Source organism: Pungitius pungitius, chromosome 1 (assembly GCF_949316345.1).
Source record: "Pungitius pungitius chromosome 1, fPunPun2.1, whole genome shotgun sequence".
NCBI lineage: Eukaryota > Metazoa > Chordata > Actinopteri > Perciformes > Gasterosteidae > Pungitius > Pungitius pungitius.
The window spans coordinates 3879302-3903257 of record NC_084900.1 but is presented as its reverse complement, the minus strand read 5'-3'; the positions used below and the strand labels follow the sequence as shown (position 1 = coordinate 3903257).

The following is a 23956-nucleotide window of genomic DNA, read 5'->3' as shown; positions in this document are numbered from 1 at the left end:
ATGATATTGTCTTGTGGAATTTACATCTTAATAAAGTTTATGCTCATGTTGAGAGAAAAAAAATGCTTACTGTTAACAATAAAGCATTTTAAATGATGAACATTATTTTTCACTAAATGAGAGTGAGTAAAGGAATCATAAATGAAATAAATATACAAATATGCATAAACCCCAAAGACTGTTGCACAACATGAGGTCCAAAAAAACAAAAACAGTATTTGAAGTTAAGAAGCACTGCATATTGCATACGGAAAAAGGCATGACATAAGTTGCATAATATACATATGAAATCCATCACTGGCATAGAAACCACAACAATAATGCTCCTTTTGAAATGAATATCTCTGTTCTCTCCTAAAAAATACAAGGCTCAATGACACACACACACACACACACACACACACACACACACACACACACACACACACACACACACACACACACACACACACACACACACACACACACACACACACACACACACACACACACACTCACACACACACACACACACACAGAGACACACACACACTCACAGTCAAAAATAGGTTAACTAGTGACTATTTTGTTCACAATCTCACACACATACAGATCAAATAGTAATGCTGTTGGTCCCCGTGAAGTGGGACATGTAGGATGCCAAGGCCGGGTTGGTGGGCAGGACTTTGATTGGCAGATCCCAGCTGAAGGTATCCACGTCAACATGCTCTGACCCTGCCCAAACTGTGACCTCTGATTGGTTCTGCAGAACTATGGGCGGTTCCATAGGCTCCCGGGCGGTGACGAACTCAAAGTGAAGGCGCCACCTCAGCATCACTGCACAAACAAAGCGGCGTCTCATTTATCACATTGTATTTCCCGTTTGATGTTATCGGCCTAGCGATGACCGACCTATGTCTGTGCTGAAGCCCGGTGTGACGTTGAGGGGGATGGGGACAGAGAAATGGCTGGAGGCGGTGTGGAGGCAGGACTCCATGTGTCGCCCGTGTCCAGTCACGCTGATGACCTGACCGGGGCGCCGCTGGTACTGCTGCTGGATCTCCTCCTCATTCTGAAGGCTCACCGAGTACTGGAACAAATGTACACAGATATTTAAAGATTTTCAAAAACAATGTACTTTTCTTTTTTTTAAAGGCTGGCAAACAAACCTGCAAGCAGGGAATGTCTCCCTCGGAGAAGTTGAAGGTACCGATGATGTCCTCCCCGAGTCTGTAAACGGTCTTGAAGATGCAGAACTTTGCCACTTTGCCACGCACGTTGGTGATGTTAAACATGTCTGTGCAATGCAAAAGAACACGCAAGTCAAATGAGACCAGGAAAAACAAGAACACTTCATTTAGAAAAGAAGATTGAAAGTTAAATAACAGCGATATTTAGAGGCCATGAGCATTTACTAAATTGCCCGTTGCTTCTTGTGTCTAGTTCATTTATTTTACTTTTTTATTTTTGTCATCAGTAGATGTACATATAGTAGCTACATATGATATGTTTAAATGTTAAATCCAACTTGAAAATAGCCGCTCTGCTGATAAGTTTATAAACAAATTAAGAAATAAAACTAAATTTGTTCAATAGAAGATATATATCATTAGGACAATAAAATAGTACTGATAAACAGACAAAAGTGAATCATGCTTTGGGTTAGGTTACATAATCCGACGCTTTAAACAACAACATAGAGCAGCGGGTCAGAGCAGGGACTCACGGGGGCAGCGTCTGGAGGTAGTGACCATCAGCATGTCCAAAGCTCTCTCCAAAGGGCGAGCATCCCTGCGGCTCGCTTCCTCCTCCTCCAGGAACGGGTTGGAGGGGGAAACCTCCTCATCCTGGGGGAATGGAGGCTCCGGCATGCCTACGAGTTGGACAGGCAAATGTCAATATGCCACATTTCTCAGTGTGATAGACGTCCAATAACATCCATTTGTAAGCAAAGCCATGCACTTTTTACACTTCTACAATTTAAAGAGAATAGTAAATGGCAAGACAAACTGGTCCTTTTTATTAACCCCAAAAACCTATACTTGTAGAAGAAAACATAATATTCACAGCAATTCATTCATCAGGTTGTGGCTGGAGTTTTGTCCTCCATACAGTATATTATGCTTAAGTAAAAGTAATCATTTCTCTCAAAGTGTAAGGGACACACCTCTTTAGCACTGGAATCTTTGCAGTACGTACTGCAAACAACTAGCAGTCCAAAGGGAGCTCACCTTGCAGAACCAGCACTCTGAAAGGAACTTTGAGCAGTTTGATAGCCGAGTTGACTCTCTGGCAGCCGATGGTCAGTTTGTAGACGTATTTCACCGCCTGGCCACGGAAGCTAGGAGGACCGTCTACGGGTACCATCTCACTGTATGAATCTAGGGGGAGAGTTGAATCACACACAGAAACCAAATATGTTCATTTATAAATGTTGTAAAGATATTGTCATAGCTTCAGGAAACTAGATTCAACTGAATTTTTGCATGTTTTTCACATTGGTGCCGACGTACAGGTTTTGCTCTCCCCGGGGTCCAGGCGTAGGTCACAGAATAATATTTTAGGTGGTGTGTCGAGAACACACTGACCTCTCTCTCCTGTAAAAGATAGGGATTAGTGTTTAAGGAGTTTCAAACATTTACAGATGTAGCAATAAGGCTATAAAAACAATGCTAATAATATCCAGGGCATGTTTTAAATATATTTGCGTGATATGAACTGATTTCTACTTATCTCAGATTTTATATTTTCCTCCCACTAACCTCTGCTTGGAATGAGCACTGTGTTGCTCTCAGCCTGGACGTCGTGTTTGTTTCCTTGTGCCGGCAAGGCCACTCTGCTCTCACTGGCATGAAACTGGCAGTGGATCTGGGCACTGGCCCATGCCAGCATTTCACTGGGAAACAGCAAGCGAACACAAGGTTTACACCGGGGCTCTCACAGAGGGACACCCTAAATGATTTGTGTGTCCCGCATCACGTAGTTCTCATCCTTACGGGGTAACAACCCACTGGAAATAACACATGATTGTTATTTAATTCGTGGATGTGTGTTTTTTATTTTGCCAGATAAACAGCAGCACCCTATCAACACATTGTATTAAATGAACACAAAGTTTCACAGTCTAAATCAATTTGTTTATTAACCCACTTTTTGCACAAAACTACAATTACACATTTCTAAGTTTTCTTTCTACGATCCTTAACTTTTTTTTCTCTTAAAGAAGAACCTTTGTTTTCTATCTATGTTGTGTTTGTCATATAATTCTGTTCAGTACTCTTTGTTGATTTGGAGGTAAGAAACACAAATTGGGCTCTTTAGGTCCCTATAGATTAAAAAAGGGTAAGAGGAGTTTAATCCTACCAGCTGGCAGAGGTGGACAGGTGGGACATCGGGTTGGTAAAAGTTATGCGACACTCCAGGAGCTCCCCGGAGAGAAAAACGGGGCCCCTGGCCATCGAGGCCACCACCTCGATCATCTGTTAGACGTCGACAACACTGACGTTACCGAAAATAAACATCACATCACTGTAAATAAAATAAAAAATAGTTTTGTACAAACGTAGCGTAAACTTGCAAAACAAGCTAGCAGAGTGGTGACAGAAGTTAACTTGTTTGATCCTGCTAGCTAATGGTAGCGGTTTCAAGTGTAATTCCAATGCATACCTCGGCCTACAGTGTTTCTGTGGGAAGACAGTTACGTCCACCTTCACAGAGTGCACCTAAATCGGCTTTTAGGACAAAACAATGCGCTATTCGACGTTCTTTCGTGAAGGTGCTGTCATTGCGTTTTTGGTTAGCTAGCATTACGGCTAGCTACAACAAACAAATCAATATCCGGTGTTTTACGACCAATGACGAACCAAGGAAAAGTAAAACTCCAAAATAATAACAAGTATCAGGAAAATAAATCTAAAACTGTGTTGGCAGGAAGGATTGTTTAGTATAATAGTGTATTCTTATCGTTATAACATTTCTAGGAGAATAAAAAGGGCAATGTAGAATCCCAGTAAAATGTTTTGGTCGGCCATTTAGAAGACGTTCCGTGGCACAGCGGAAGAGAGGTGGACCGTTGCTATGGCAACTCATAGGGAGGCGTCAACACACATCTAAAAGTTATCGTTGATGCTTAGGGTCTAATACCATGCAATTTCCCTATGTCTTTTATAAAATGTCAGTAAATTCTACTTTTCCCTTTAATGTGCGGATGAATGTGAATTAGTGGAAAGGAGGAGGAATAATGTCTTCACCCCCACTTTTCCCCGAATGGTACAGGCCGTTTAGTTGCGTGTTATTTTTCCCTGGGCTAGGTTTGTCAGGCGTAAACCAGGCTGTTTACTTAACTATTGTTTTTTCCCATCAAAACCTTACCAACTTGCCAGAATTTCCTTCTTGTCTTAGTCACTATCGTGATTTTAATTGAATTAAAAGTATCGTGCAATACTCTAAAAGGAGGCGCTATGGAATGGCATCATTCGGTACTGTATCTTTTATGTCTGCAAGTACACACTGAGGGGGGGTGTTGTCCACCAGTGACGCACATAAACGGTTTGCCCGTACGGCGACTTGCTAGGTCGAGCTACAGCGTCCTGTCAATAGATCCGGTCTGAAGCAACAGTGGGATGACGCGGGCACTGCGGTATTTACAAAAAAAACAAACTCCCTTATTGTTATCAATGGAAATGTAGCGGGATTAGCCACTGCTTATGCGGGTTAGCTCGGTTTAGATCCAGCTGTAGACGCACGCTGGACTTCGGGCGTCCCGCATGTAGAGCCAGCCAAATGCGATCGCTGCGTTTTAACGTTTTAACTCCTTTTTTAAATGGTGTCCGATCCTCTTTGATCTACTTTGCAGGTGTGCCGGTTGAACGACTGAGATCCGCATCCTCGGCCCTGTTCGGTCTGAAGCTGAGATCCATTCAGCCCCCGCAGCTGTCCACCCGGGGTCCATGCAAACGGGTCTGCAGTCTCTATCAAACCGGAATCCAGAGGTGGGGGGGGGGGGGGGGGGGGCGTTGATGCAAAGTTTTGCTGCATCTGGGCTCCGACGATATCAACATTTTGAGCTGCAGAAACTAAATAATAATGAGGTTAACAATGGCACTTGGGTTACTCACCTACAGGAATTTAAAGCTTGTCCATGGGAAACCGGTTAACCCCACATGAATGACACTCTGAAGCCCGGGGATCCACTTTTAGATTTTACATAAAGCAACCTCCTCTGTGTTTTTACTCCACACTGAATGCACCTGAAGCCGCTGACAAAAGCTGGGGTCAACTCCCTATTTGTAATCACAAAGCCGGTCTTTTGGGCCCCATTAGAACCGACCAAGTGAGCTCCCCATTGGGTATCCTGCAGAAATGAACACAGAGTGGGGGGAGAAATCCTCAGCGGACCTCATGAGCAGGTACGTCTCCAAGGAAGTAGGATGTGGAGTACCCAAAGAGGGATGGAGGATCTGTCTGGCGCACGAGTTCAAGGAGAAGAGAAAGCCCTTTCAAGCGAAAGACGTGTCCCTGTCCAATGTCCTGGAGCACGTCGGGCTTGGATTCAGGTGAGGCATCCCCTCTTGTGTACAGTACGTAACACCACATGCACTCGGTTTATGCAGACTGAGACTGAGCATGGTTGAAATACTCTTGATTATTTTTTTTCACATTTCACTCAATCAGGTGATTTCCAGCAGGCTAAGGAGCAGCAACGTTAGTATTTGTGTAATTTACACTGTAAAAATCAAAGCGTCTATAGGTCCACACCCAGTTTTTTTATGTTGAAAGCCACACCCCAGAGCTTCATGTCATAGCAACCTGTTCTCTGTTCAATGTTAAGCCGTGTGAATGTTTCCACGGCAGTGTCCTGTTTGTCTACTCACCACAGGGAGCAGGTGTGAACCCTGCATTGGAGGTCATCGCATTGAACTTTGTCAGGCACTCCAATAATATAAAACAATACATTGTCAACATAAACACAGTTTAAAAGCTTGATTTCCCTATTCATCACAGTTACACAGCGTTTAACCTGTTACTTTTTTTTTAGAGAAATGCAGTTAAAACTGAGTGAGTTCTATTTGAATGGAAACAACCCTTTTGCAAATAGGCCCTGCCATTGGTTCTGGGTGTCTTTTGTCCTTTCTGCCCCAGTATTCTGTTGCATCAGAATGGTGTCGACCAAAGAGATTTCCATTCGTCCCGAGGAGACGAGCAAGTAGTCGACCCTTTTCATTTAAAGCGGCATGAAGAGATGCAGTTTTGTAGAACTGAGGGGGCCCGTCGTTGAGGCCCACAGACAGTTCTCAACATCTGCTGATCGGATTGCGTTTGTTTTTGTCAACAACCTGCTGAGATGCAAAGTTACACATTGTGCAAAATGTTACAACAGAGCTTATTTATGCTGCCCATGACCGCATGTAATTGTCTTTTAAAGCAACATAGAGGCTCATAGTTCTCAGCTCACGTTCACGATGTTCCCTTTTCTAGAAAAACGCTGCTCCAAAAAGCCCACAAAGCTTTTTCCTTCCCATTTATCCTCTGAGACTCATTTCTTCTCCATCGCGACGTTTGACAATCATTGCACAGATTATACCAAACGAGAGTGTTGTGTAGAGAGGATTGCAGAAGCCTTATTATACAATCAAAGATAAGTAGAGAAACACGTTCAGCCCGTCGTCATGGGAGCCAGAGGTTTTGCAATGTGGGATAATTAATAGATGCACCTAAAGCAGGCACGCTAGCCGTGGAACAAGTGGCTCTAACAAGCACCGCTGGTGCATCGACTGCTGCAGCGCAGACAGGTTTCGACCCCAGTGAGCACGCCGGGACTTGGCCGGTGTCCAGGGAGAGGACTGACCGCTCGAATCAGAGCTGAACCACAGAACAACGCCGCCCCCGACAATAGTACCACCTGACGTGGCTTTCCAACAACAACAGCAGCTCTAACTGATCCCATTCACCTCCGCGGAGTGGAGCGGACCGTTGTTGTCCCCCCCCCCCCCCCCCCCCCCCCCCCCCCCGGGACTGGGTTTTTCCCCTGCGACCTCATTGTTGGCGATGCAGCCGGGCCCTGCAGCCGGCGTCCGCGGCAGTTTTCGTCCTGCTGGAAAACAAACAGAAAGGCCTTTTTGAGGCTGATACCTCTCTCTCCGTTTTCAGTTCTGAGTGTAAACGAAGGTGTCTGCCTGTGTAGTTGGGCCGCCTGATTCCAAATAAAAGACCACTGTATTGGAATATATAAAAAAGACTCCTAGAACAGATGCCGTTTCACACCACAAATGGTGCGTTTAGGCCGCCATCCACTCTCGGATTGACGCTTCACGAGACGCTTCAGGGTCTGAGCGGCTCACCGCCGGCTCAGCAGTCTGCTGGATCCAGCCATCGGAGCACCAGCGCTGAAGCTGTCCCGTGTGTAAGGCACCGGCGGTGCGCTCGCCGCAGGATGCAGCGTTCTCCGCCCCGCAGCCTGTTCTGTGCGACGCCAATGGCCTGTTCGCTACAGTGCAGCGTCCTTCTACACTGTCCCACCTGCTGTAACATCGAGCCTCATTAATGTTTTACACCACGAGCCTGCTGTGGTAACGAGTGCTGCAACGAGACCCCGTTTTCCTGCACGCGTGTCACACACGTGCACTCGTTACCGTGACCGGGACGAAGCAGCGCGGCCACTTTTATTCTTTATTCCCATCAACCTGCAGGTGCTTCCTTTTGTGCGGCTGCAGAAAGGCCCCTTCTCGCTCTCTGGCCCCACGTGGGAGTGCTGCGTGTCATTTCCAGTGCTAGGGGAGGGGTGGGGGGTCAGGGGAGGGGTAACGCATGCCTATAGCCGTTTTTTTTTTTTAAGCGAGCACAGAGAAAAAGCATGTTAATCAGTTGCAGCATTCTTGTGTTTGGTTAATAATTACCTAATTTGATAAGAGCACATCTGACCCGTGCCCTAGTGTTAGGATGCACTAAACTGTGCTAAAAGTGACTGGTTGCCGTTTTTCCTTTGCTCGTTATCAGCCCATCTTCCTCCACTTTAACCCTCCCCCTTCTGATTGCATGGGGATATGTGTACTTGATACTGTGTGTGTCTTTGTCCAGGTATCTCAAATGGTGGTACAAGAAGACCCAGGTGGAAAAGAAAGCACCCTTCATTGACATGTTTCGTGCCCAACCCTTACGTCAAATATACGGTGAGTTCCGGATCTTGAGATTAGATTGGTATCGACTCCCTGATAAATGATCCAATACCGTGGATGCAAGGCACATACTTCTGCATGTCTCCATGGTGCTAGTATTTGTCTACATTGTCAGTGTAATCAGTCAAGCCCTCAGAAATAATCGAGGAAAGTGACCGAACCCGAAGTTGTCGTCTCTGAGTTGCAGGCGCTCCACTGGGCGGCATTGGAGGAGGGACCATCACCAGAGGTTGGAGGGGGGAGTTCTGCAGATGGCAACTTAACCCTGGGATGTACCACTACAAAACGGTCACGGCAAACCAGGTACGCCTGTTATCTAATGGACAGGGGCGGGTGTGAGCGTCTTGCCGCATCACAAAGAAACACTGAATTCGAAAATTCAAAAATATTGCCAATGCAGCCAAAGTATAACGCTTTATTTACTTCAAACAGTGATCCTCCTCTAGTGGTGGTTGTGGAGGAGAAAGAGGTATGAGATTATTTACAGACAGAGACCTTTTCAGGGAAACCAAGCGACGCATTGTGTGCGACTCTTCTTCTCCTCTCTCATTGTCATTATAAGCTCTGCACCCCGACATACAACTGCTGTATGCAAATCAGGTTTAGACATTTGACTTGAACCTTTGCCAAAGGGCATTCTGTGACAAGTAGAAAGGTGAGTCAATGGGGCGGTGTACATGAAAAGGGAGAAAAGAAAACACGCAGAAACCGTGTAGCGGTGTCTAGTGTCTAATCTCTCCTTTCTTCCTTCCTTCCTTTCTTAGTTCACGGTGTGTCTGCGTCGCGGCGGGCAAACGGTTTACCAGCAGGTGCTGTCCGTGGAGCGCCCCCCCACGCTGCAGGGCTGGAACTGGGGCTACTGCGGAGAGTACGCCTTCTATCACGCCCTGTACCCCCGCGCCTGGACGGTCTACCACCTGCCGGGGCAGAACGTCACGTTGACCTGCAGACAGATCTCCCCCGTCATCCCGCACGACTACCAGGTAAACCGAGGCCTCGCAGAAAGAGTTCCCAGGCTTTAGTCAGAGCCGCTGCGTTTGCGTCAAGGAAGCAAAAGGTTTGCTAAAAGCATCCAGGATAGTTGTATGTTAAAAAATAAAAAATACATTTAGTTGCAATAGGGAAGCGTGCATGTGACTCCTACTCTCACCCCCAGGACTCCAGCCTCCCAGTGGCGGTGTTCGTGTGGGACGTGGAGAACGGCAACGACTACGCCCTGGACGTCTCCATCATGTTCACCATGGTCAACGGCTCGGGGCACAAGGACGACAAGAGCGGGGGGCACTGGAATGAACCGTTCCACCTGGAGAAGGAGGGGGAGGCCGTGTCCGGGGTCCTGCTCCACCACTGCACCCCGGTGAACCCTTACACGCTGTGCATCGCAGCCCGAGAACAGGTCCGACTCCCCCCCCCCCCCCCGCTGATGGGTTTTTTTGTCATTAGATCCTACTTTGCCCTCGAGGAATGAACAGGATTTTGAAACAATAGTCTCTGTTGAGTTGGAAGTGGATTTATAACCAGCTGGTTGTGAAATCTAAAGGTTTTGTATTTACTGTGTGTGTGTGTGTGTGTGTGTGTGCGCGCACTTTTCACAGCCTGACAGGGAGGTCAGCCACCAGACAGCGTTCAGTCCGAAGGGGACCTGCAGCGGCCTGTGGAGCGACCTCATCGCGGACGGACGTCTGGACTCTCCCACAGGTCAGTTAGGAAGCCCACCGCTCTTCTCTGCAAAACCCGCCTCGCGTAGAATTAAAGCGTCACCGAGGCCAGGCCTTCCTAAGCTGGGATAAAACAAGGTAATGCTTTGTTATTCCCGCAAATGAGACATTTAAAGGACTACAGAAGCAAGAGGGGGGGGGGGGTACACAGACATAAAATACACAATGAAACCCATAATTCAACAAATAATCATCGTCCTTTTTGATCTATTTAAGTGGTTTCACTCTCACCGCTGCAGGATCCAGCCCTCCGACGCCCAAAGGAGAGAAGGTGGCGGCGGCGCTGGCCGCGGGCTGCTCGGTGCCGGCGCAGGGCCGAAACCGCCTGGAGTTCTGCCTGGCCTGGGACATGCCCACCATCACCTTTGGCTCCAGGGAGAAGGAGCACATCAGGTGCGTCGAACGCGCAAATGCAAACGTTTGTTGCTTTTAGCTGAGAGAAAGTGAGCACGCTGGTGGTGTGTGGTTAAGTCTCTCCGCTGTGGGGGCGTCTGGTTCCCGTGGGGCGCCGCGGCCGAGCCACTGACAAAGCGCGGGGTTGACTGTGCTCCTTCCTCTTTTTGGCCCACAAACCAACCGTCTCTTTATTTGCAAGTGACAAACGTTGTTGCTCTCAATGTCGTGTCCGACCTCACCGTTGGAACACTGTGAATAATGCAAATCAAGAAAACAAAACTTTTCAAATGTAATCAAAATGCAAAGTTTTCCCGCTTTTTTGTTTGTTGTATTTGTTGAACATGCAGTATGCCCTTGACACATCGGCTCGCCCCGTTTGCAGGAGATACAGCCGTTACTTTGGGAGCAAAGGGGACGCGTCCCCATCGCTCAGTCACCACGCCCTGACCCACTACAGCGAGTGGGAGAGGCGCATCGACGAATGGCAAAGGCCCGTTCTGCAGGACAGGTTGGCTCGTCTTTTGAAAGCTCTGCCCGCTGCCGAGTGAGGAATACCATTTTTTTTTTTTTTTTTTTCAATCCTCTCACCCTCGGCCTGCGTTGCAGCTCTCTCCCCTCCTGGTACAAGTCGGCCCTGTTTAACGAGCTGTACTTCGTGGTGGACGGCGGGACGGTGTGGACGGAGCTGCCGGAGGACGCCGACATCAGCGGCGGTGTGCGAAGCGAGGACGGGGGGCTGCCGGCTCAGCCCGCCGTCGTCAAGGAGTTCGGCCGCTTCGCCTACCTGGAAGGTGAATGCCGACGGGGGCTAGTTCTGATGAGAACCTGCTCATGAAACTACACGGACACGCTCTCGGGCTCCATTGCCGCCACACAGAGTTGGAACCCACCGTAGTTGTGGTTAAGATGTTTTTTCAGGAACTGCGACCCGCTGCACTAAGCTTTTTGTTGCTTCGCAGGTCAGGAGTACAGAATGTACAACACCTACGATGTGCACTTCTACGCCTCCTTTGCTCTCATCATGCTGTGGCCCAAACTGGCGCTGAGCGTGCAGTACGATATCGGTGAGTGAAGCGCTGCCATCGCGGTGTTTTTATGAGCCGAAACCAGGGGAGCGTTTCCTAGCGTTGATCTCTCTCTCTCAGCTGGCAGTGTAGTTCAGCAGGACCCGACGGAGAGGCTCCATCTGATGAGTGGGCGGTGCTCTCCGGTCAAGGCTAAAAATGTGGTGCCTCACGACATAGGAGACCCAGGTAAGAGAAAAGACAACGTTCCATTTATCACATTTTGCCCAAAACGTGAAACTTAAAAGTTGTGTGTGTTTTTTTTTTTTCCCGTTTTTTTTACTCTCGCCACAACACGATAGATGATGAGCCGTGGCAGAGAGTAAACGCCTACCTCATCCATGACACTGCAGACTGGAAGGACCTGAACCTCAAGTTTGTCCTGCAGGTCTACAGGGACTTTCATCTCACCCAGGACCGTCTGTACCTGCAGGACATGTGGCCCGTCTGCCAGGTACACCCCACCGACGTCATCTCGGTTGTGACGGGCAGCGGCATGAAACACGAGTGTAGCCCGAGTACACGTTTGCTTGCTCAGTGGTCTTGGTTCTGGTCGTTCTGCCAGGCGGTGATGGAGTCGGAGCTGAAGTTCGACCTGGATGGAGACGGGCTGATCGAGAACTCCGGATATGCGGACCAGACCTATGACGGATGGACGGTGACTGGACCAAGGTGAGAAGACGAAAAGACACGGAAGACCGGGAAATAAACGCCAGTGGAAACAACTACGGAGTCACTATTTTGAACACAGCAAACACCTAATATCTTCACTATGTATCAATTATATTAAGTCATTAACCTTGAAGCTATTAATAATCATGTAGCTCCTCTCTTTGGATTGAATTAAATGTAACCCTTTAACTCCTGAAAACAAAGAACCCCCCCCGCTCAACTATCTGAGGTTTTTATAAATCTGCTTAAAGGCTAAAAACTAGCAGAAAAAAAACTTTTTGTTTGTCACAAATTGCAATCGACTGAGATGCCTGCACCGTGTGCTCCGCAGTGCGTACTGCGGGGGGCTGTGGTTGGCGTCGCTGTGTGTGATGTGTAAAATGGCCCGACTGGTGGACAGCGACGAGGCGCACCGACGCTACAGGGACATTTTGGACCGGGGCAGCGCTGCTTTTGACAAACTGCTGTGGAACGGTAATTTGTTACGAAGCCTCTTGGAAAGATAGATTTTTTTTTTTTTTTTTAGTCCGATCAAACAAAAACAGGAAACCATTTTTTGTTCTATATTCCTTTCGTGTTCAGGCAAGTACTACAACTACGACAGCAGTGGAAGAGACCTCTCCAACAGTGTCATGTCCGACCAGTGCGCCGGCCACTGGTTCCTGAGAGCGTCCGGCCTGGGAGAGGGAGACTACAAGGCAAGTGAGAACCCCCTGGTACCGCCTGTGATGGAGCAGTGACCAGATGTAATTTAGCTGACGGATGTGAAAGAAGGGTAATGCACCTGAGTCGGAAGAAAAGGGAATAAAGAGACTCTCCTTAACTTGTGGATGTCATGCAGTACGTGACCTCACCTCTCTTCATTTTCCCAATGCCCCTCTGCAAATCACCCAAATATTTATCAAGGGATATTTTGCCCTACATCAAAACGTTGTGGTCACATTATCACTTCCCCTCTTCCCCCTGCAGGCTTTTCCAAAAGAAAAAATCCAGAGCGCTCTGAAATCCGTCTTTGACCTGAACGTGATGAGCTTTGCTGGAGGCCAGATGGGGGCAGTTAACGGCATGCGTCCTGAAGGCGTGCCGGACCGCTCCAGTGTCCAGTCAGATGAGGTCTGGATTGGAGTAGTGTATGGACTGGCAGCCACTATGATCCATGAGGTAAGTGTGTGTATTTTAGGAGCTACTTCACATTCGAGGGTCAAACAATAGGCAAAGAGTGAAGTTATTTATGATTTGGAGGCATTCGATCATGAATTGCAGATCTGTATTAAAAAACTCTTGATTATTACCCCTGCTTCATATCAAATGGACAGTTATAACACTGGTATTAATCTTCTCTTCAAACCCTTGGAAAGAATGCAAACAAGCCCAAAGCACTGACATTTTTTTAATTTAGTGGTTTAGTAACATTTATTACAAGGTAACTTAACGATAACCGCTGTTTGTGCCGACTGCACGATGCGATCATGCCTCGTGCCTCGGTCTTTCTTTCCTCAGGGTATGAAGGAGGAGGGTATGCGCACAGCGGAGGGTTGCTACCGCACCGTGTGGGAAAGGCTGGGCATGGCCTTCCAGACCCCCGAAGCCTACTGCGAGAAGGGCATCTACCGCTCTCTGGCCTACATGAGGCCTCTGAGCGTCTGGGCCATGCAGCTGGCGCTGAACTCTTCACAGAGAGAACGGGCCGGAGCCGCTGACGGGGAGCAGGAACTGGATTTGAGAGAATAACGGAGCTAGTGGCTGAGCTGTGTGATTTAGAGACATGACCTCCGAGCTCTCCTGCCGCCACCGGTCTCATCCACACTCCCACCCACAGGGCTTTGTGCGATCGGTATTCTTGACCTTTCATTTGCTAGTTTAGTATTTTTTCTCTTCAGGTGTTTGAGGGTCAAGATCCGACAACTGACAAAGTTACTTCCTACTGAAGTTGATATTATTTGGTGAGGAATCACAGATGGTTTCCAACTTTCCGATTTTTATTTTTTTTTGTTATGCAGTGTAAGGTGCTAACTAGGTGACGTCAAACATTTGTGTAATGCTGATGCCTATATAATTTCATGGAAAATCATTAATAGTAACATATTCATTAAAAGATAATTTCAGAAGTTAAAGTGTTCACATTCATGATCTTTGAGGAATTGCTTAATTAAGTGGTGGGAGGGCCCTTCGGTCTCTGTGGCGCAATTGGTCAGCGCGTTCGGCTGTTAACCGAAAGGTTGGTGATTCAAGCCCACCCAGGGACGTTTTGAGGAGATTAAAATATGCACATGCGACATAGTTTTGAAATATACTCATTTCTTAATAAACTGGTGTTCAGGGGCTCCCCTATCGTGCGTAATGGTCTCTGTGGTGCAATTGGTTAGATACTTGTATATGTTAAAAACTGACTATGAAAAACATTGATTGCCGAACATTTTTTTATTTATAGATTTTAGATTATAAAAAGGGGTCGGAGTCGGGCAGCAGGCAGACCTTTGGATGGATCGCTTGCTGATACGTGTGTAGAGTCTCCAGGTGCACCTGCAGCAAATTGCTCATCTCTTCTAGATAAATGTAAACTTTTTAACTTGACGTGTCGGATTCTTCTCGTGTCGGATTCTTCTCGTCAACCAACTCGGGGGGATTGAAAATCCCAACAGCGTATATAAGCATATGCAAGCAGCTGACCAGAGATTAAATATCTAATAAAGAAATTTACAATAAGTCATGTGGATTTTTAAAAATGTATTAATATTATAATTAAGGGTTTCAGAGCTTCTTTGAAGCAGAAGTCCTGCTTCCGGTTTAGAGTCTCAATGATGGTCTCCTCATGTCCTTTAATTAAAACATTGTTAGTTTGTGTTACGCCCCAGTCTACGGGTGCCTAGGATTTAACATGAACAGGCCCCATCTTCCCCGTCTCCCAAGTAGCCACAAACCAATAACCTTTAAATTATAAACTTATTTATTTTCACAAACATAAATAAGGTGAAATAATCGTTTCCATAAAATAATTAATACCTGGCGGCACAAAACGGCCTATCCAATATGAAGAACTAAACCAAAAATAAGTAATCTTGTCTAGAAAGAAAATAGCTGACCTGCCAACCAAAAAGGGAAAAGAATGACAAGAGAACCGTACCTACCTAACTATCACAAAAACAGGAGAAAACAAACTCATTCGGAACAAACAACAGTTTCACAACAACCCCACAGGGTGGCCACTTGGGACAGGAGGAGGAGGAGGAGGAGGAGGAGGAGGAGGAGGAGGAGGAGGAGGAGGAGGAGGAGGAGGGCGTGCTACTGCTTAAACCTCTCTCTCTCTCTCAAAAGGACGCCATCTTGGCTCCTTTTATTTCCCAGTAGTCCCCCGCTGCAGCCAATCACGGCACGGAGAGGATCGTCGGCCAATCCACACCTGGCGGTGGCACACCCCGATCTGCATGAGGAAAAAATGCACTACAACAGACGTAACGTTACCGGTGAAAAGCATCAGTAACCGCATTAAAGGTTATGAAGACTCAGCCCAGTTAGAGTATAGTTATATCTCATGTATAACCGCTACGGCGACGTGAAAACCAGCAGAGCATTTCACAGAAGACTCCCCGAAAACAGGCTGCTCTCTACGGGCTGAGATGAGGCTGACCGCCCGGTGCTGGAGGGTCTGACGGTCCGTTAACTACGGGAATTATGACCGTTCTCGGCCAGATGCGGACTTTACAATTGGAACAGTACTCGGGCTGCGACTGATGACGTTTCACGAGTCCACCGACTGTTTACATACGTCAGAGAACGTGACGCCACTGGCTTAAACGGTTGCTGTGGAAACGGCCCTGATGTCATGCGTCATTGATCTTGATCATTCCAGAAGGGGCCAACGGTTCTCAACAGGCAGAGTTGAGTGATCAAAGGACAATACATTTCACTTATCGATAGAACAGAGGGATTAAGTGATTAATTATCAGACATTTCTACAGAACACAACCGATCAACAATGTCGGATACTCTGGTCAGAAATCGCAAGAAGTTCATCTTCTTTGTCACCGTGCTTGTAGTCAAAATATTTGACAAACATGGCGCTGACTTCACTAAAACGCCAGAGGTCTACAGCAAGCACTCAGAAAGTATCATTAACTGGGTGATCGAGGGCCTCAAAATCCGATTGGATTTTAAACCCTCCCCGAAATCTCTCCCCAAAGTGTATAAAGCTGTTTGTAAAGATCTGAAAAATGACTATCCAAGTCGATGGGGCGTCGGGACAATGTTGACGTTACAGGACCCCGCACTGGACGAATTCATGGTCGCATCGTTGCAGAAACACATCGAAAGACTTACCGTAGAACCAAAGGGCCCCAAGGACTGGCAGCTTGCCGGGTTGCTAATCGTGTATTCGATTTTGGGGATTCTTCAATTCCACTCTATCATTGCAAACTTTAACTTAATATTTGTATTGTAATTATATATATATATACACACAAATATATGATATATAAATACATAAACATACATGTACATAAATGTTTGTACAAAAATATATAAATAAAATATATAATATAAATAATAAATAAATAAAGTAAATATACGTATACATATAAATTATATATACATACACAAACACTAATATATATATATATATATATATATATATATATATATATATATATATATATACATAAAGACACACACACATATATATACACACATATATATACACAGATATATCATATATACATATACATACATGTACATACACATAAATATATGTTTGTAAAAATATATACATACATATATATATATAAATACATATACACCCTTACATGATAGATACACATATGATATGGAGGCCAAAAAAGACCTATAAATATAGTGTAGTATAAATATACATAGATTTATAAATAAATGCGTAAATAAATAAATAAATGTAAAGATGAATAAATAAATATGTAAAAATAAATTAATAAAAGTTGATAATAAAACAGCTCACAAACAAATACATACCATTTATTTATTTGTACATTTCTGTTCTACATTTCTTCATTTATTTATGGGACTGTATCATATATATATTACCCACATTTCAAATTTTTTTTATGCATGCTTTTTGTCTACTCTTTCTGTCTTGAAGTCCGCTCCTCGGCCAAAGCTGTTAGCCTTTGGCCACATGTTTTTTTCTATGAAGGACAAAAAATGACTTACACCTAAACAGAACACAATTAAATAAATAGATTTAAACATTTCTGTATTCCTACATTTATTTATTTCTACATTTCCGTATTTCTACATTTATTCATTCCTACATTTCTGCATTTCTTCATTTATTTATTCCTCCTGAATGTTGCGGGCCCACCTCGAGCCAGACGGGTTCCCCAGAACGGGTCCTGGGGACCTCACTCCGCTGAGTCCGGCAGGGTGTGTGTCTTGGAGCCGGGGCCTTGGCTTGCTGCAACCCTGCTGGGTCGCCGTAGGCGGCCTGTAGCCGAGCAGCCAGTGTCAAGACCCTGTCAACATGCGCGTCGACACCCGGGAAAGGCCGCCATACCAATTGGGGTCCGGGTGCTGGAACCTGGCTGCTGGTGGCCTCCTCTGAGGGCAGCGTTGCGCACAGAGATCAGCGAGAGCGGCAGCCGGAACGCCTTCTGGAGTCTCCAGGGAAGCCGCTGGCGTACGCTAGGAAGGCGGCTGGGGATCCCCAGGAAACGTTGGACCCGAGGTGGGCCGCCCACTGAATGTTGCAGGGCCCACCTCGAGCCAGAAGGGTTCCCCAGAACGGGTTCTGGGGGACCCCACTACGCTGAGTCCGGCAGTGGTCGCGTCATTCTGTCAGTACCTGTGGGTCGTGGGCAAGGAGGGAGGACTTAGACGCGGTGTTTCAAGAAAATAAAAGGACTTTAATGGAAGAACTTCAAAAAATAAACTCAAAACCACTCCACCGGAGAAAAAGAGAAAGGAGGGAAAAACAAGGATCTTACAAAAAAACAACATGAACTATGGATCACTCTACGTGGCATGACATGATGATGACGTAGACGTACCTGAACCGCACGGACAGCATAGACAACTGTAGAGGCCCTGGTGCTTGGCACTGGTGCGTTGTTCTTTACGTACAGAAACACCTTCAGGTTTTCTAGGATGGCTGGACCTGCCGCAACAACATACCGAGGGAAACCAGTCCCACTATCACCGAGGGAAACCATCCAAATATGACTTAGGGAAACCAGTCCCACTACGGCCGAGGGAAACGAGTCCCACTATGACCAAGGGAAACCAGTCATTCTATGACTGAGGGAAACCTGTCCTCTCACAACGCTCTCTGTGGCGCAATTGGTCAGCGCGTTCGGCTGTTAACCGAAAAGGTTGGTGGTTCAAGCCCACCCAGGGACATTTTGAGGAGAGAAAAATATGCACATGGTTTTCAAATATACTCATATCTTAAATGACTGGTGAGAGCGGCCTCCCTATCGTGAGTAGTTACCGAAGGGCCTCTCACGACGGTCTCTGTGGCGCAATTGGTCAGCGCGTTCGGCTGTTAACTGAAAGGTTGGTGGTTCAAGCCCACCCAGGGACGTTTTGAGGAGAAAAAAATATGCACTCGCCATATGTTCTTGAAGTATACTCATTTCTTAATTAACTGGCAGGAGCGGCCTCCCTATCGTGCATAATTACCGAAGGGCCTCTCACGACGGTCTCTGTGGCGCAATTGGTCAGCGCGTTCGGCTGTTAACCGAAAGGTTGGTGGTTCAAGCCCACCCAGGGACGTTTTGTGGAGATAAAATTATGCACATGGTTTTTAAATATACTCATTTCTTAATTGACTGGTGGGAGCGGCCTCCCTATTGTGCCTAATTACCGAAGGGTCTCTCCTAACGGTCTCTGTGGCGCAATTGGTCAGCGCGTTCGGCTGTTAACCGAAAGGTTGGTGGTTCAAGCCCACCCAGGGACGTTTTGAGGAGATAAAAATATGCACATGGTTTTTAAATATACTCATTTCTTAATTGACTGGTGGGAGCGGCCTCCCTATCGTGCCTAATTACCGAAGGGCCTCTCCTAACGGTCTCTGTGGCGCAATTGGTCAGCGCGTTCGGCTGTTAACCGAAAGGTTGGTGGTTCAAGCCCACCCAGGGACGTTTTGAGGAGAAAAAATATGCACTCGCCATACATTATTGAAGTATACTCATTTCTTAAATGACTGGTGGGAGCGGCCTCCCTATTGTGCCTAATTACCGAAGGGCCTCTCACGACGGTCTCCGTGGCGCAATTGGTCAGCGCGTTCGGCTGTTAACCGAAAGGTTGGTGGTTCAAGCCCACCCAAGGACGTTTTGAGGAGATAAAAATATGCACATGGTTTTTAAATATACTCATTTCTTAATTGACTGGTGGGAGCGGCCTCCCTATCGTGCCTAATTACCGAAGGGCCTCTCCTAACGGTCTCTGTGGCGCAATTGGTCAGCGCGTTCGGCTGTTAACCGAAAGGATGGTGGTTCAAGCCCACCCAGGGACGTGATGAGGAGAAAAAAATGTGCACATGGTTTTAAAAATATACTCAATTCTTAAATGACTGGTGGGAGCGGCCTCCCTATTGTGCCTAATTACCGAAGGGCCTCTCCTAACGGTCTCTGTGGCGCAATTGGTCAGCGCGTTCGGCTGTTAACCGAAAGGTTGGTGGTTCAAGCCCACCCAGAGACGTTTTGAGGAGAAAAAATATGCACATGGTTTTTAAATATACTCATTTCTTAATTGACTGGTGGGAGCGGCCTCCCTATCGTGCCTAATTACCGAAGGGCCTCTCCTAACGGTCTCTGTGGCGCAATTGGTCAGCGCGTTCGGCTGTTAACCGAAAGGTTGGTGGTTCAAGCCCACCCAGGGACGTTTTGAGGAGAAAAAATATGCACTCGCCATACATTATTGAAGTATACTCATTTCTTAAATGACTGGTGGGAGCGGCCTCCCTATTGTGCCTAATTACCGAAGGGCCTCTCACGACGGTCTCCGTGGCGCAATTGGTCAGCGCGTTCGGCTGTTAACCGAAAGGTTGGTGGTTCAAGCCCACCCAGGGACGTTTTGAGGAGAAAAAATATGCACTCGCCATATGTTATTGAAGTATATTAATTTCTTAAATGACTGGTGGGAGCGGCCTCCCTATTGTGCCTAATTACCGAAGGGCCTCTCCTAACGGTCTCTGTGGCGCAATTGGTCAGCCCGTTCGGCTGTTAACCGAAAGGATGGTGGTTCAAGCCCACCCAGGGACGTGATGAGGAGAAAAAAATGTGCACATGGTTTTAAAATTATACTCAATTCTTAAATGACTGGTGGGAGCGGCCTCCCTATTGTGCCTAATTACCGAAGGGCCTCTCCTAACGGTCTCTGTGGCGCAATTGGTCATCGCGTTCGGCTGTTAACCGAAAGGTTGGTGGTTCAAGCCCACCCAGGGACGTTTTGAGGAGATAAAAATATGCACATGGTTTTTAAATATACTCATTTCTTAATTGACTGGTGGGAGCGGCCTCCCTATCGTGCCTAATTACCGAAGGGCCTCTCCTAACTGTCTCTGTGGCGCAATTGGTCAGCGCGTTCGGCTGTTAACCGAAAGGATAGTGGTTCAAGCCCACCCAGGGACGTGATGAGGAGAAAAAAATGTGCACATGGTTTTAAAAATATACTCAATTCTTAAATGACTGGTGGGAGCGGCCTCCCTATTGTGCCTAATTACCGAAGGGCCTCTCCTAACTGTCTCTGTGGCGCAATTGGTCAGCGCGTTCGGCTGTTAACCGAAAGGATAGTGGTTCAAGCCCACCCAGGGACGTTTTGAGGAGAAAAAAATATGCACTCGCCATATGTTCTTGAAGTATACTCATTTCTTAATTAACTGGCAGGAGCGGCCTCCCTATCGTGCATAATTACCGAAGGGCCTCTCACGACGGTCTCTGTGGCGCAATTGGTCAGCGCGTTCGGCTGTTAACCGAAAGGTTGGTGGTTCAAGCCCACCCAGGGACGTTTTGTGGAGATAAAATTATGCACATGGTTTTTAAATATACTCATTTCTTAATTGACTGGTGGGAGCGGCCTCCCTATTGTGCCTAATTACCGAAGGGTCTCTCCTAACGGTCTCTGTGGCGCAATTGGTCAGCGCGTTCGGCTGTTAACCGAAAGGTTGGTGGTTCAAGCCCACCCAGGGACGTTTTGAGGAGATAAAAATATGCACATGGTTTTTAAATATACTCATTTCTTAATTGACTGGTGGGAGCGGCCTCCCTATCGTGCCTAATTACCGAAGGGCCTCTCCTAACGGTCTCTGTGGCGCAATTGGTCAGCGCGTTCGGCTGTTAACCGAAAGGTTGGTGGTTCAAGCCCACCCAGGGACGTTTTGAGGAGAAAAAATATGCACTCGCCATACATTATTGAAGTATACTCATTTCTTAAATGACTGGTGGGAGCGGCCTCCCTATTGTGCCTAATTACCGAAGGGCCTCTCACGACGGTCTCCGTGGCGCAATTGGTCAGCGCGTTCGGCTGTTAACCGAAAGGTTGGTGGTTCAAGCCCACCCAAGGACGTTTTGAGGAGATAAAAATATGCACATGGTTTTTAAATATACTCATTTCTTAATTGACTGGTGGGAGCGGCCTCCCTATCGTGCCTAATTACCGAAGGGCCTCTCCTAACGGTCTCTGTGGCGCAATTGGTCAGCGCGTTCGGCTGTTAACCGAAAGGATGGTGGTTCAAGCCCACCCAGGGACGTGATGAGGAGAAAAAAATGTGCACATGGTTTTAAAAATATACTCAATTCTTAAATGACTGGTGGGAGCGGCCTCCCTATTGTGCCTAATTACCGAAGGGCCTCTCCTAACGGTCTCTGTGGCGCAATTGGTCAGCGCGTTCGGCTGTTAACCGAAAGGTTGGTGGTTCAAGCCCACCCAGAGACGTTTTGAGGAGAAAAAATATGCACATGGTTTTTAAATATACTCATTTCTTAATTGACTGGTGGGAGCGGCCTCCCTATCGTGCCTAATTACCGAAGGGCCTCTCCTAACGGTCTCTGTGGCGCAATTGGTCAGCGCGTTCGGCTGTTAACCGAAAGGTTGGTGGTTCAAGCCCACCCAGGGACGTTTTGAGGAGAAAAAATATGCACTCGCCATACATTATTGAAGTATACTCATTTCTTAAATGACTGGTGGGAGCGGCCTCCCTATTGTGCCTAATTACCGAAGGGCCTCTCACGACGGTCTCCGTGGCGCAATTGGTCAGCGCGTTCGGCTGTTAACCGAAAGGTTGGTGGTTCAAGCCCACCCAGGGACGTTTTGAGGAGAAAAAATATGCACTCGCCATATGTTATTGAAGTATATTAATTTCTTAAATGACTGGTGGGAGCGGCCTCCCTATTGTGCCTAATTACCGAAGGGCCTCTCCTAACGGTCTCTGTGGCGCAATTGGTCAGCCCGTTCGGCTGTTAACCGAAAGGATGGTGGTTCAAGCCCACCCAGGGACGTGATGAGGAGAAAAAAATGTGCACATGGTTTTAAAATTATACTCAATTCTTAAATGACTGGTGGGAGCGGCCTCCCTATTGTGCCTAATTACCGAAGGGCCTCTCCTAACGGTCTCTGTGGCGCAATTGGTCATCGCGTTCGGCTGTTAACCGAAAGGTTGGTGGTTCAAGCCCACCCAGGGACGTTTTGAGGAGATAAAAATATGCACATGGTTTTTAAATATACTCATTTCTTAATTGACTGGTGGGAGCGGCCTCCCTATCGTGCCTAATTACCGAAGGGCCTCTCCTAACTGTCTCTGTGGCGCAATTGGTCAGCGCGTTCGGCTGTTAACCGAAAGGATAGTGGTTCAAGCCCACCCAGGGACGTGATGAGGAGAAAAAAATGTGCACATGGTTTTAAAAATATACTCAATTCTTAAATGACTGGTGGGAGCGGCCTCCCTATTGTGCCTAATTACCGAAGGGCCTCTCCTAACGGTCTCTGTGGCGCAATTGGTCAGCGCGTTCGGCTGTTAACCGAAAGGTTGGTGGTTCAAGCCCACCCAGGGACGTTTTGAGGAGAAAAAATATGCACATGCTTTTTAAATATACTCAATTCTTAAATGACTGGTGGGAGCGGCCTCCCTATTGTGCCTAATTACCGAAGGGCCTCTCACGACGGTCTCTGTGGCGCAATTGGTCAGCGCGTTCGGCTGTTAACCGAAAGGTTGGTCGTTCAAGCCCACCCAGGGACGTGATGAGGAGATAAAACTATGCACATGCTTTTTAAATATACTCATTTCTTAATTGACTGGTGGGAGCGGCCTCCCTATCGTGCCTAATTACCGAAGGGCCTCTCACGACGGTCTCTGTGGCGCAATTGGTCAGCGCGTTCGGCTGTTAACCGAAAGGATGGTGGTTCAAGCCCACCCAGGGACGTGATGAGGAGATAAAAATGTGCACATGGTTTTAAAAATATACTCAATTCTTAAATGACTGGTGGGAGCGGCCTCCCTATTGTGCCTAATTACCGAAGGGCCTCTCCTAACGGTCTCTGTGGCGCAATTGGTCAGCGCGTTCGGCTGTTAACCGAAAGGTTGGTGGTTCAAGCCCACCCAGGGACGTTTTGAGGAGAAAAAATATGCACATGCTTTTTAAATATACTCAATTGTTAAATGACTGGTGGGAGCGGCCTCCCTATTGTGCCTAATTACCGAAGGGCCTCTCCTAACGGTCTCTGTGGCGCAATTGGTCGCAGGGTCCGTTCGGCTGTTAACCGAAAGGATGGTGGTTCAAGCCCACCCAGGGACGTGATGAGGAGAAAAAAATGTGCACATGGTTTTAAAATTATACTCAATTCTTAAATGACTGGTGGGAGCGGCCTCCCTATTGTGCCTAATTACCGAAGGGCCTCTCCTAACGGTCTCTGTGGCGCAATTGGTCAGCGCGTTCGGCTGTTAACCGAAAGGATGGTGGTTCAAGCCCACCCAGGGACGTGATGAGGAGAA

General features: G+C 47.1%; 2 protein-coding genes and 10 non-coding genes across 14 annotated transcripts; 11 read left to right on the top strand and 1 right to left on the bottom strand.

The window, feature by feature from the left end:
- Nucleotides 1-134: 134 nt before the first annotated feature.
- On the bottom strand, nucleotides 135-4040 carry rgp1 (GP1 homolog, RAB6A GEF complex partner 1). 3 transcript variants are annotated; one of them, XM_037480927.2, is made up of 9 exons: nucleotides 3646-4040; nucleotides 3343-3507; nucleotides 2742-2875; nucleotides 2493-2576; nucleotides 2211-2360; nucleotides 1706-1852; nucleotides 1149-1276; nucleotides 892-1069; nucleotides 135-816 (listed from the first exon to the last, which is right to left on the bottom strand). In XM_037480927.2, the coding sequence occupies exons 2-9, from the start codon at nucleotides 3456-3458 to the stop codon at nucleotides 593-595; spliced, it is 1161 nt and encodes a 386-aa protein (XP_037336824.2). In that variant the 5' UTR covers nucleotides 3459-3507; nucleotides 3646-4040; the 3' UTR covers nucleotides 135-592. The 3 variants fall into 3 exon arrangements, with proteins under 3 accessions (XP_037336824.2, XP_037336825.2, XP_037336823.2); XM_037480928.2 differs by having other exon boundaries at nucleotides 3343-3477; XM_037480926.2 differs by having other exon boundaries at nucleotides 3343-3458.
- A 439-nt stretch (nucleotides 4041-4479) lies between these two features.
- Nucleotides 4480-14572, top strand: gba2 (glucosidase, beta (bile acid) 2). Its single transcript, XM_037479755.2, has 18 exons — nucleotides 4480-4618; nucleotides 4835-5534; nucleotides 8056-8147; nucleotides 8341-8456; nucleotides 8918-9136; nucleotides 9310-9549; nucleotides 9749-9851; nucleotides 10111-10264; nucleotides 10650-10775; nucleotides 10874-11058; nucleotides 11227-11331; nucleotides 11413-11520; nucleotides 11634-11785; nucleotides 11897-12003; nucleotides 12335-12477; nucleotides 12586-12701; nucleotides 12973-13164; nucleotides 13504-14572. The coding sequence occupies exons 2-18, from the start codon at nucleotides 5341-5343 to the stop codon at nucleotides 13732-13734; spliced, it is 2583 nt and encodes an 860-aa protein (XP_037335652.2). The 5' UTR covers nucleotides 4480-4618; nucleotides 4835-5340; the 3' UTR covers nucleotides 13735-14572.
- Nucleotides 14573-19594: 5022 nt separating this feature from the next.
- On the top strand, nucleotides 19595-19668 carry trnan-guu (transfer RNA asparagine (anticodon GUU)). The gene has a single exon. It is a non-coding gene; the product is annotated as a tRNA-Asn (tRNA).
- Nucleotides 19669-21086: 1418 nt separating this feature from the next.
- trnan-guu (transfer RNA asparagine (anticodon GUU)) lies at nucleotides 21087-21160 on the top strand. Its single transcript has one exon. It is a non-coding gene; the product is annotated as a tRNA-Asn (tRNA).
- Nucleotides 21161-21270: 110 nt separating this feature from the next.
- On the top strand, nucleotides 21271-21344 carry trnan-guu (transfer RNA asparagine (anticodon GUU)). The gene has a single exon. It is a non-coding gene; the product is annotated as a tRNA-Asn (tRNA).
- A 300-nt stretch (nucleotides 21345-21644) lies between these two features.
- Nucleotides 21645-21718, top strand: trnan-guu (transfer RNA asparagine (anticodon GUU)). The gene has a single exon. It is a non-coding gene; the product is annotated as a tRNA-Asn (tRNA).
- A 111-nt stretch (nucleotides 21719-21829) lies between these two features.
- trnan-guu (transfer RNA asparagine (anticodon GUU)) lies at nucleotides 21830-21903 on the top strand. The gene has a single exon. It is a non-coding gene; the product is annotated as a tRNA-Asn (tRNA).
- A 109-nt stretch (nucleotides 21904-22012) lies between these two features.
- trnan-guu (transfer RNA asparagine (anticodon GUU)) lies at nucleotides 22013-22086 on the top strand. Its single transcript has one exon. It is a non-coding gene; the product is annotated as a tRNA-Asn (tRNA).
- An 860-nt stretch (nucleotides 22087-22946) lies between these two features.
- On the top strand, nucleotides 22947-23020 carry trnan-guu (transfer RNA asparagine (anticodon GUU)). The gene has a single exon. It is a non-coding gene; the product is annotated as a tRNA-Asn (tRNA).
- A 293-nt stretch (nucleotides 23021-23313) lies between these two features.
- On the top strand, nucleotides 23314-23387 carry trnan-guu (transfer RNA asparagine (anticodon GUU)). Its single transcript has one exon. It is a non-coding gene; the product is annotated as a tRNA-Asn (tRNA).
- Nucleotides 23388-23498: 111 nt separating this feature from the next.
- On the top strand, nucleotides 23499-23572 carry trnan-guu (transfer RNA asparagine (anticodon GUU)). The gene has a single exon. It is a non-coding gene; the product is annotated as a tRNA-Asn (tRNA).
- Nucleotides 23573-23870: 298 nt separating this feature from the next.
- trnan-guu (transfer RNA asparagine (anticodon GUU)) lies at nucleotides 23871-23944 on the top strand. Its single transcript has one exon. It is a non-coding gene; the product is annotated as a tRNA-Asn (tRNA).
- The last annotated feature ends 12 nt before the right edge of the window (nucleotides 23945-23956 follow it).

Bases quoted from the DNA above. Each gene is read 5' to 3' on its own strand.
- rgp1 (XM_037480927.2), bottom strand. From the start codon at position 3,458: ATGATCGAGGTGGTGGCCTCGATGGCCAGGGGCCCCGTTTTTCTCTCC. The intron at 2,361-2,492 runs GTACGTCGGCAC...CTCTCCCCCTAG, and splicing joins CCCCGGGGAGAGCAAAACCT to ATTCATACAGTGAGATGGTA. The intron at 817-891 runs GTCGGTCATCGC...TTGTTTGTGCAG, and splicing joins GGGCTTCAGCACAGACATAG to TGATGCTGAGGTGGCGCCTT.
- gba2 (XM_037479755.2), top strand. From the start codon at position 5,341: ATGAACACAGAGTGGGGGGAGAAATCCTCAGCGGACCTCATGAGCAGG. The intron at 10,265-10,649 runs GTGCGTCGAACG...CCCCGTTTGCAG, and splicing joins AGGGAGAAGGAGCACATCAG to GAGATACAGCCGTTACTTTG. The intron at 12,702-12,972 runs GCAAGTGAGAAC...TTCCCCCTGCAG, and splicing joins TGGGAGAGGGAGACTACAAG to GCTTTTCCAAAAGAAAAAAT.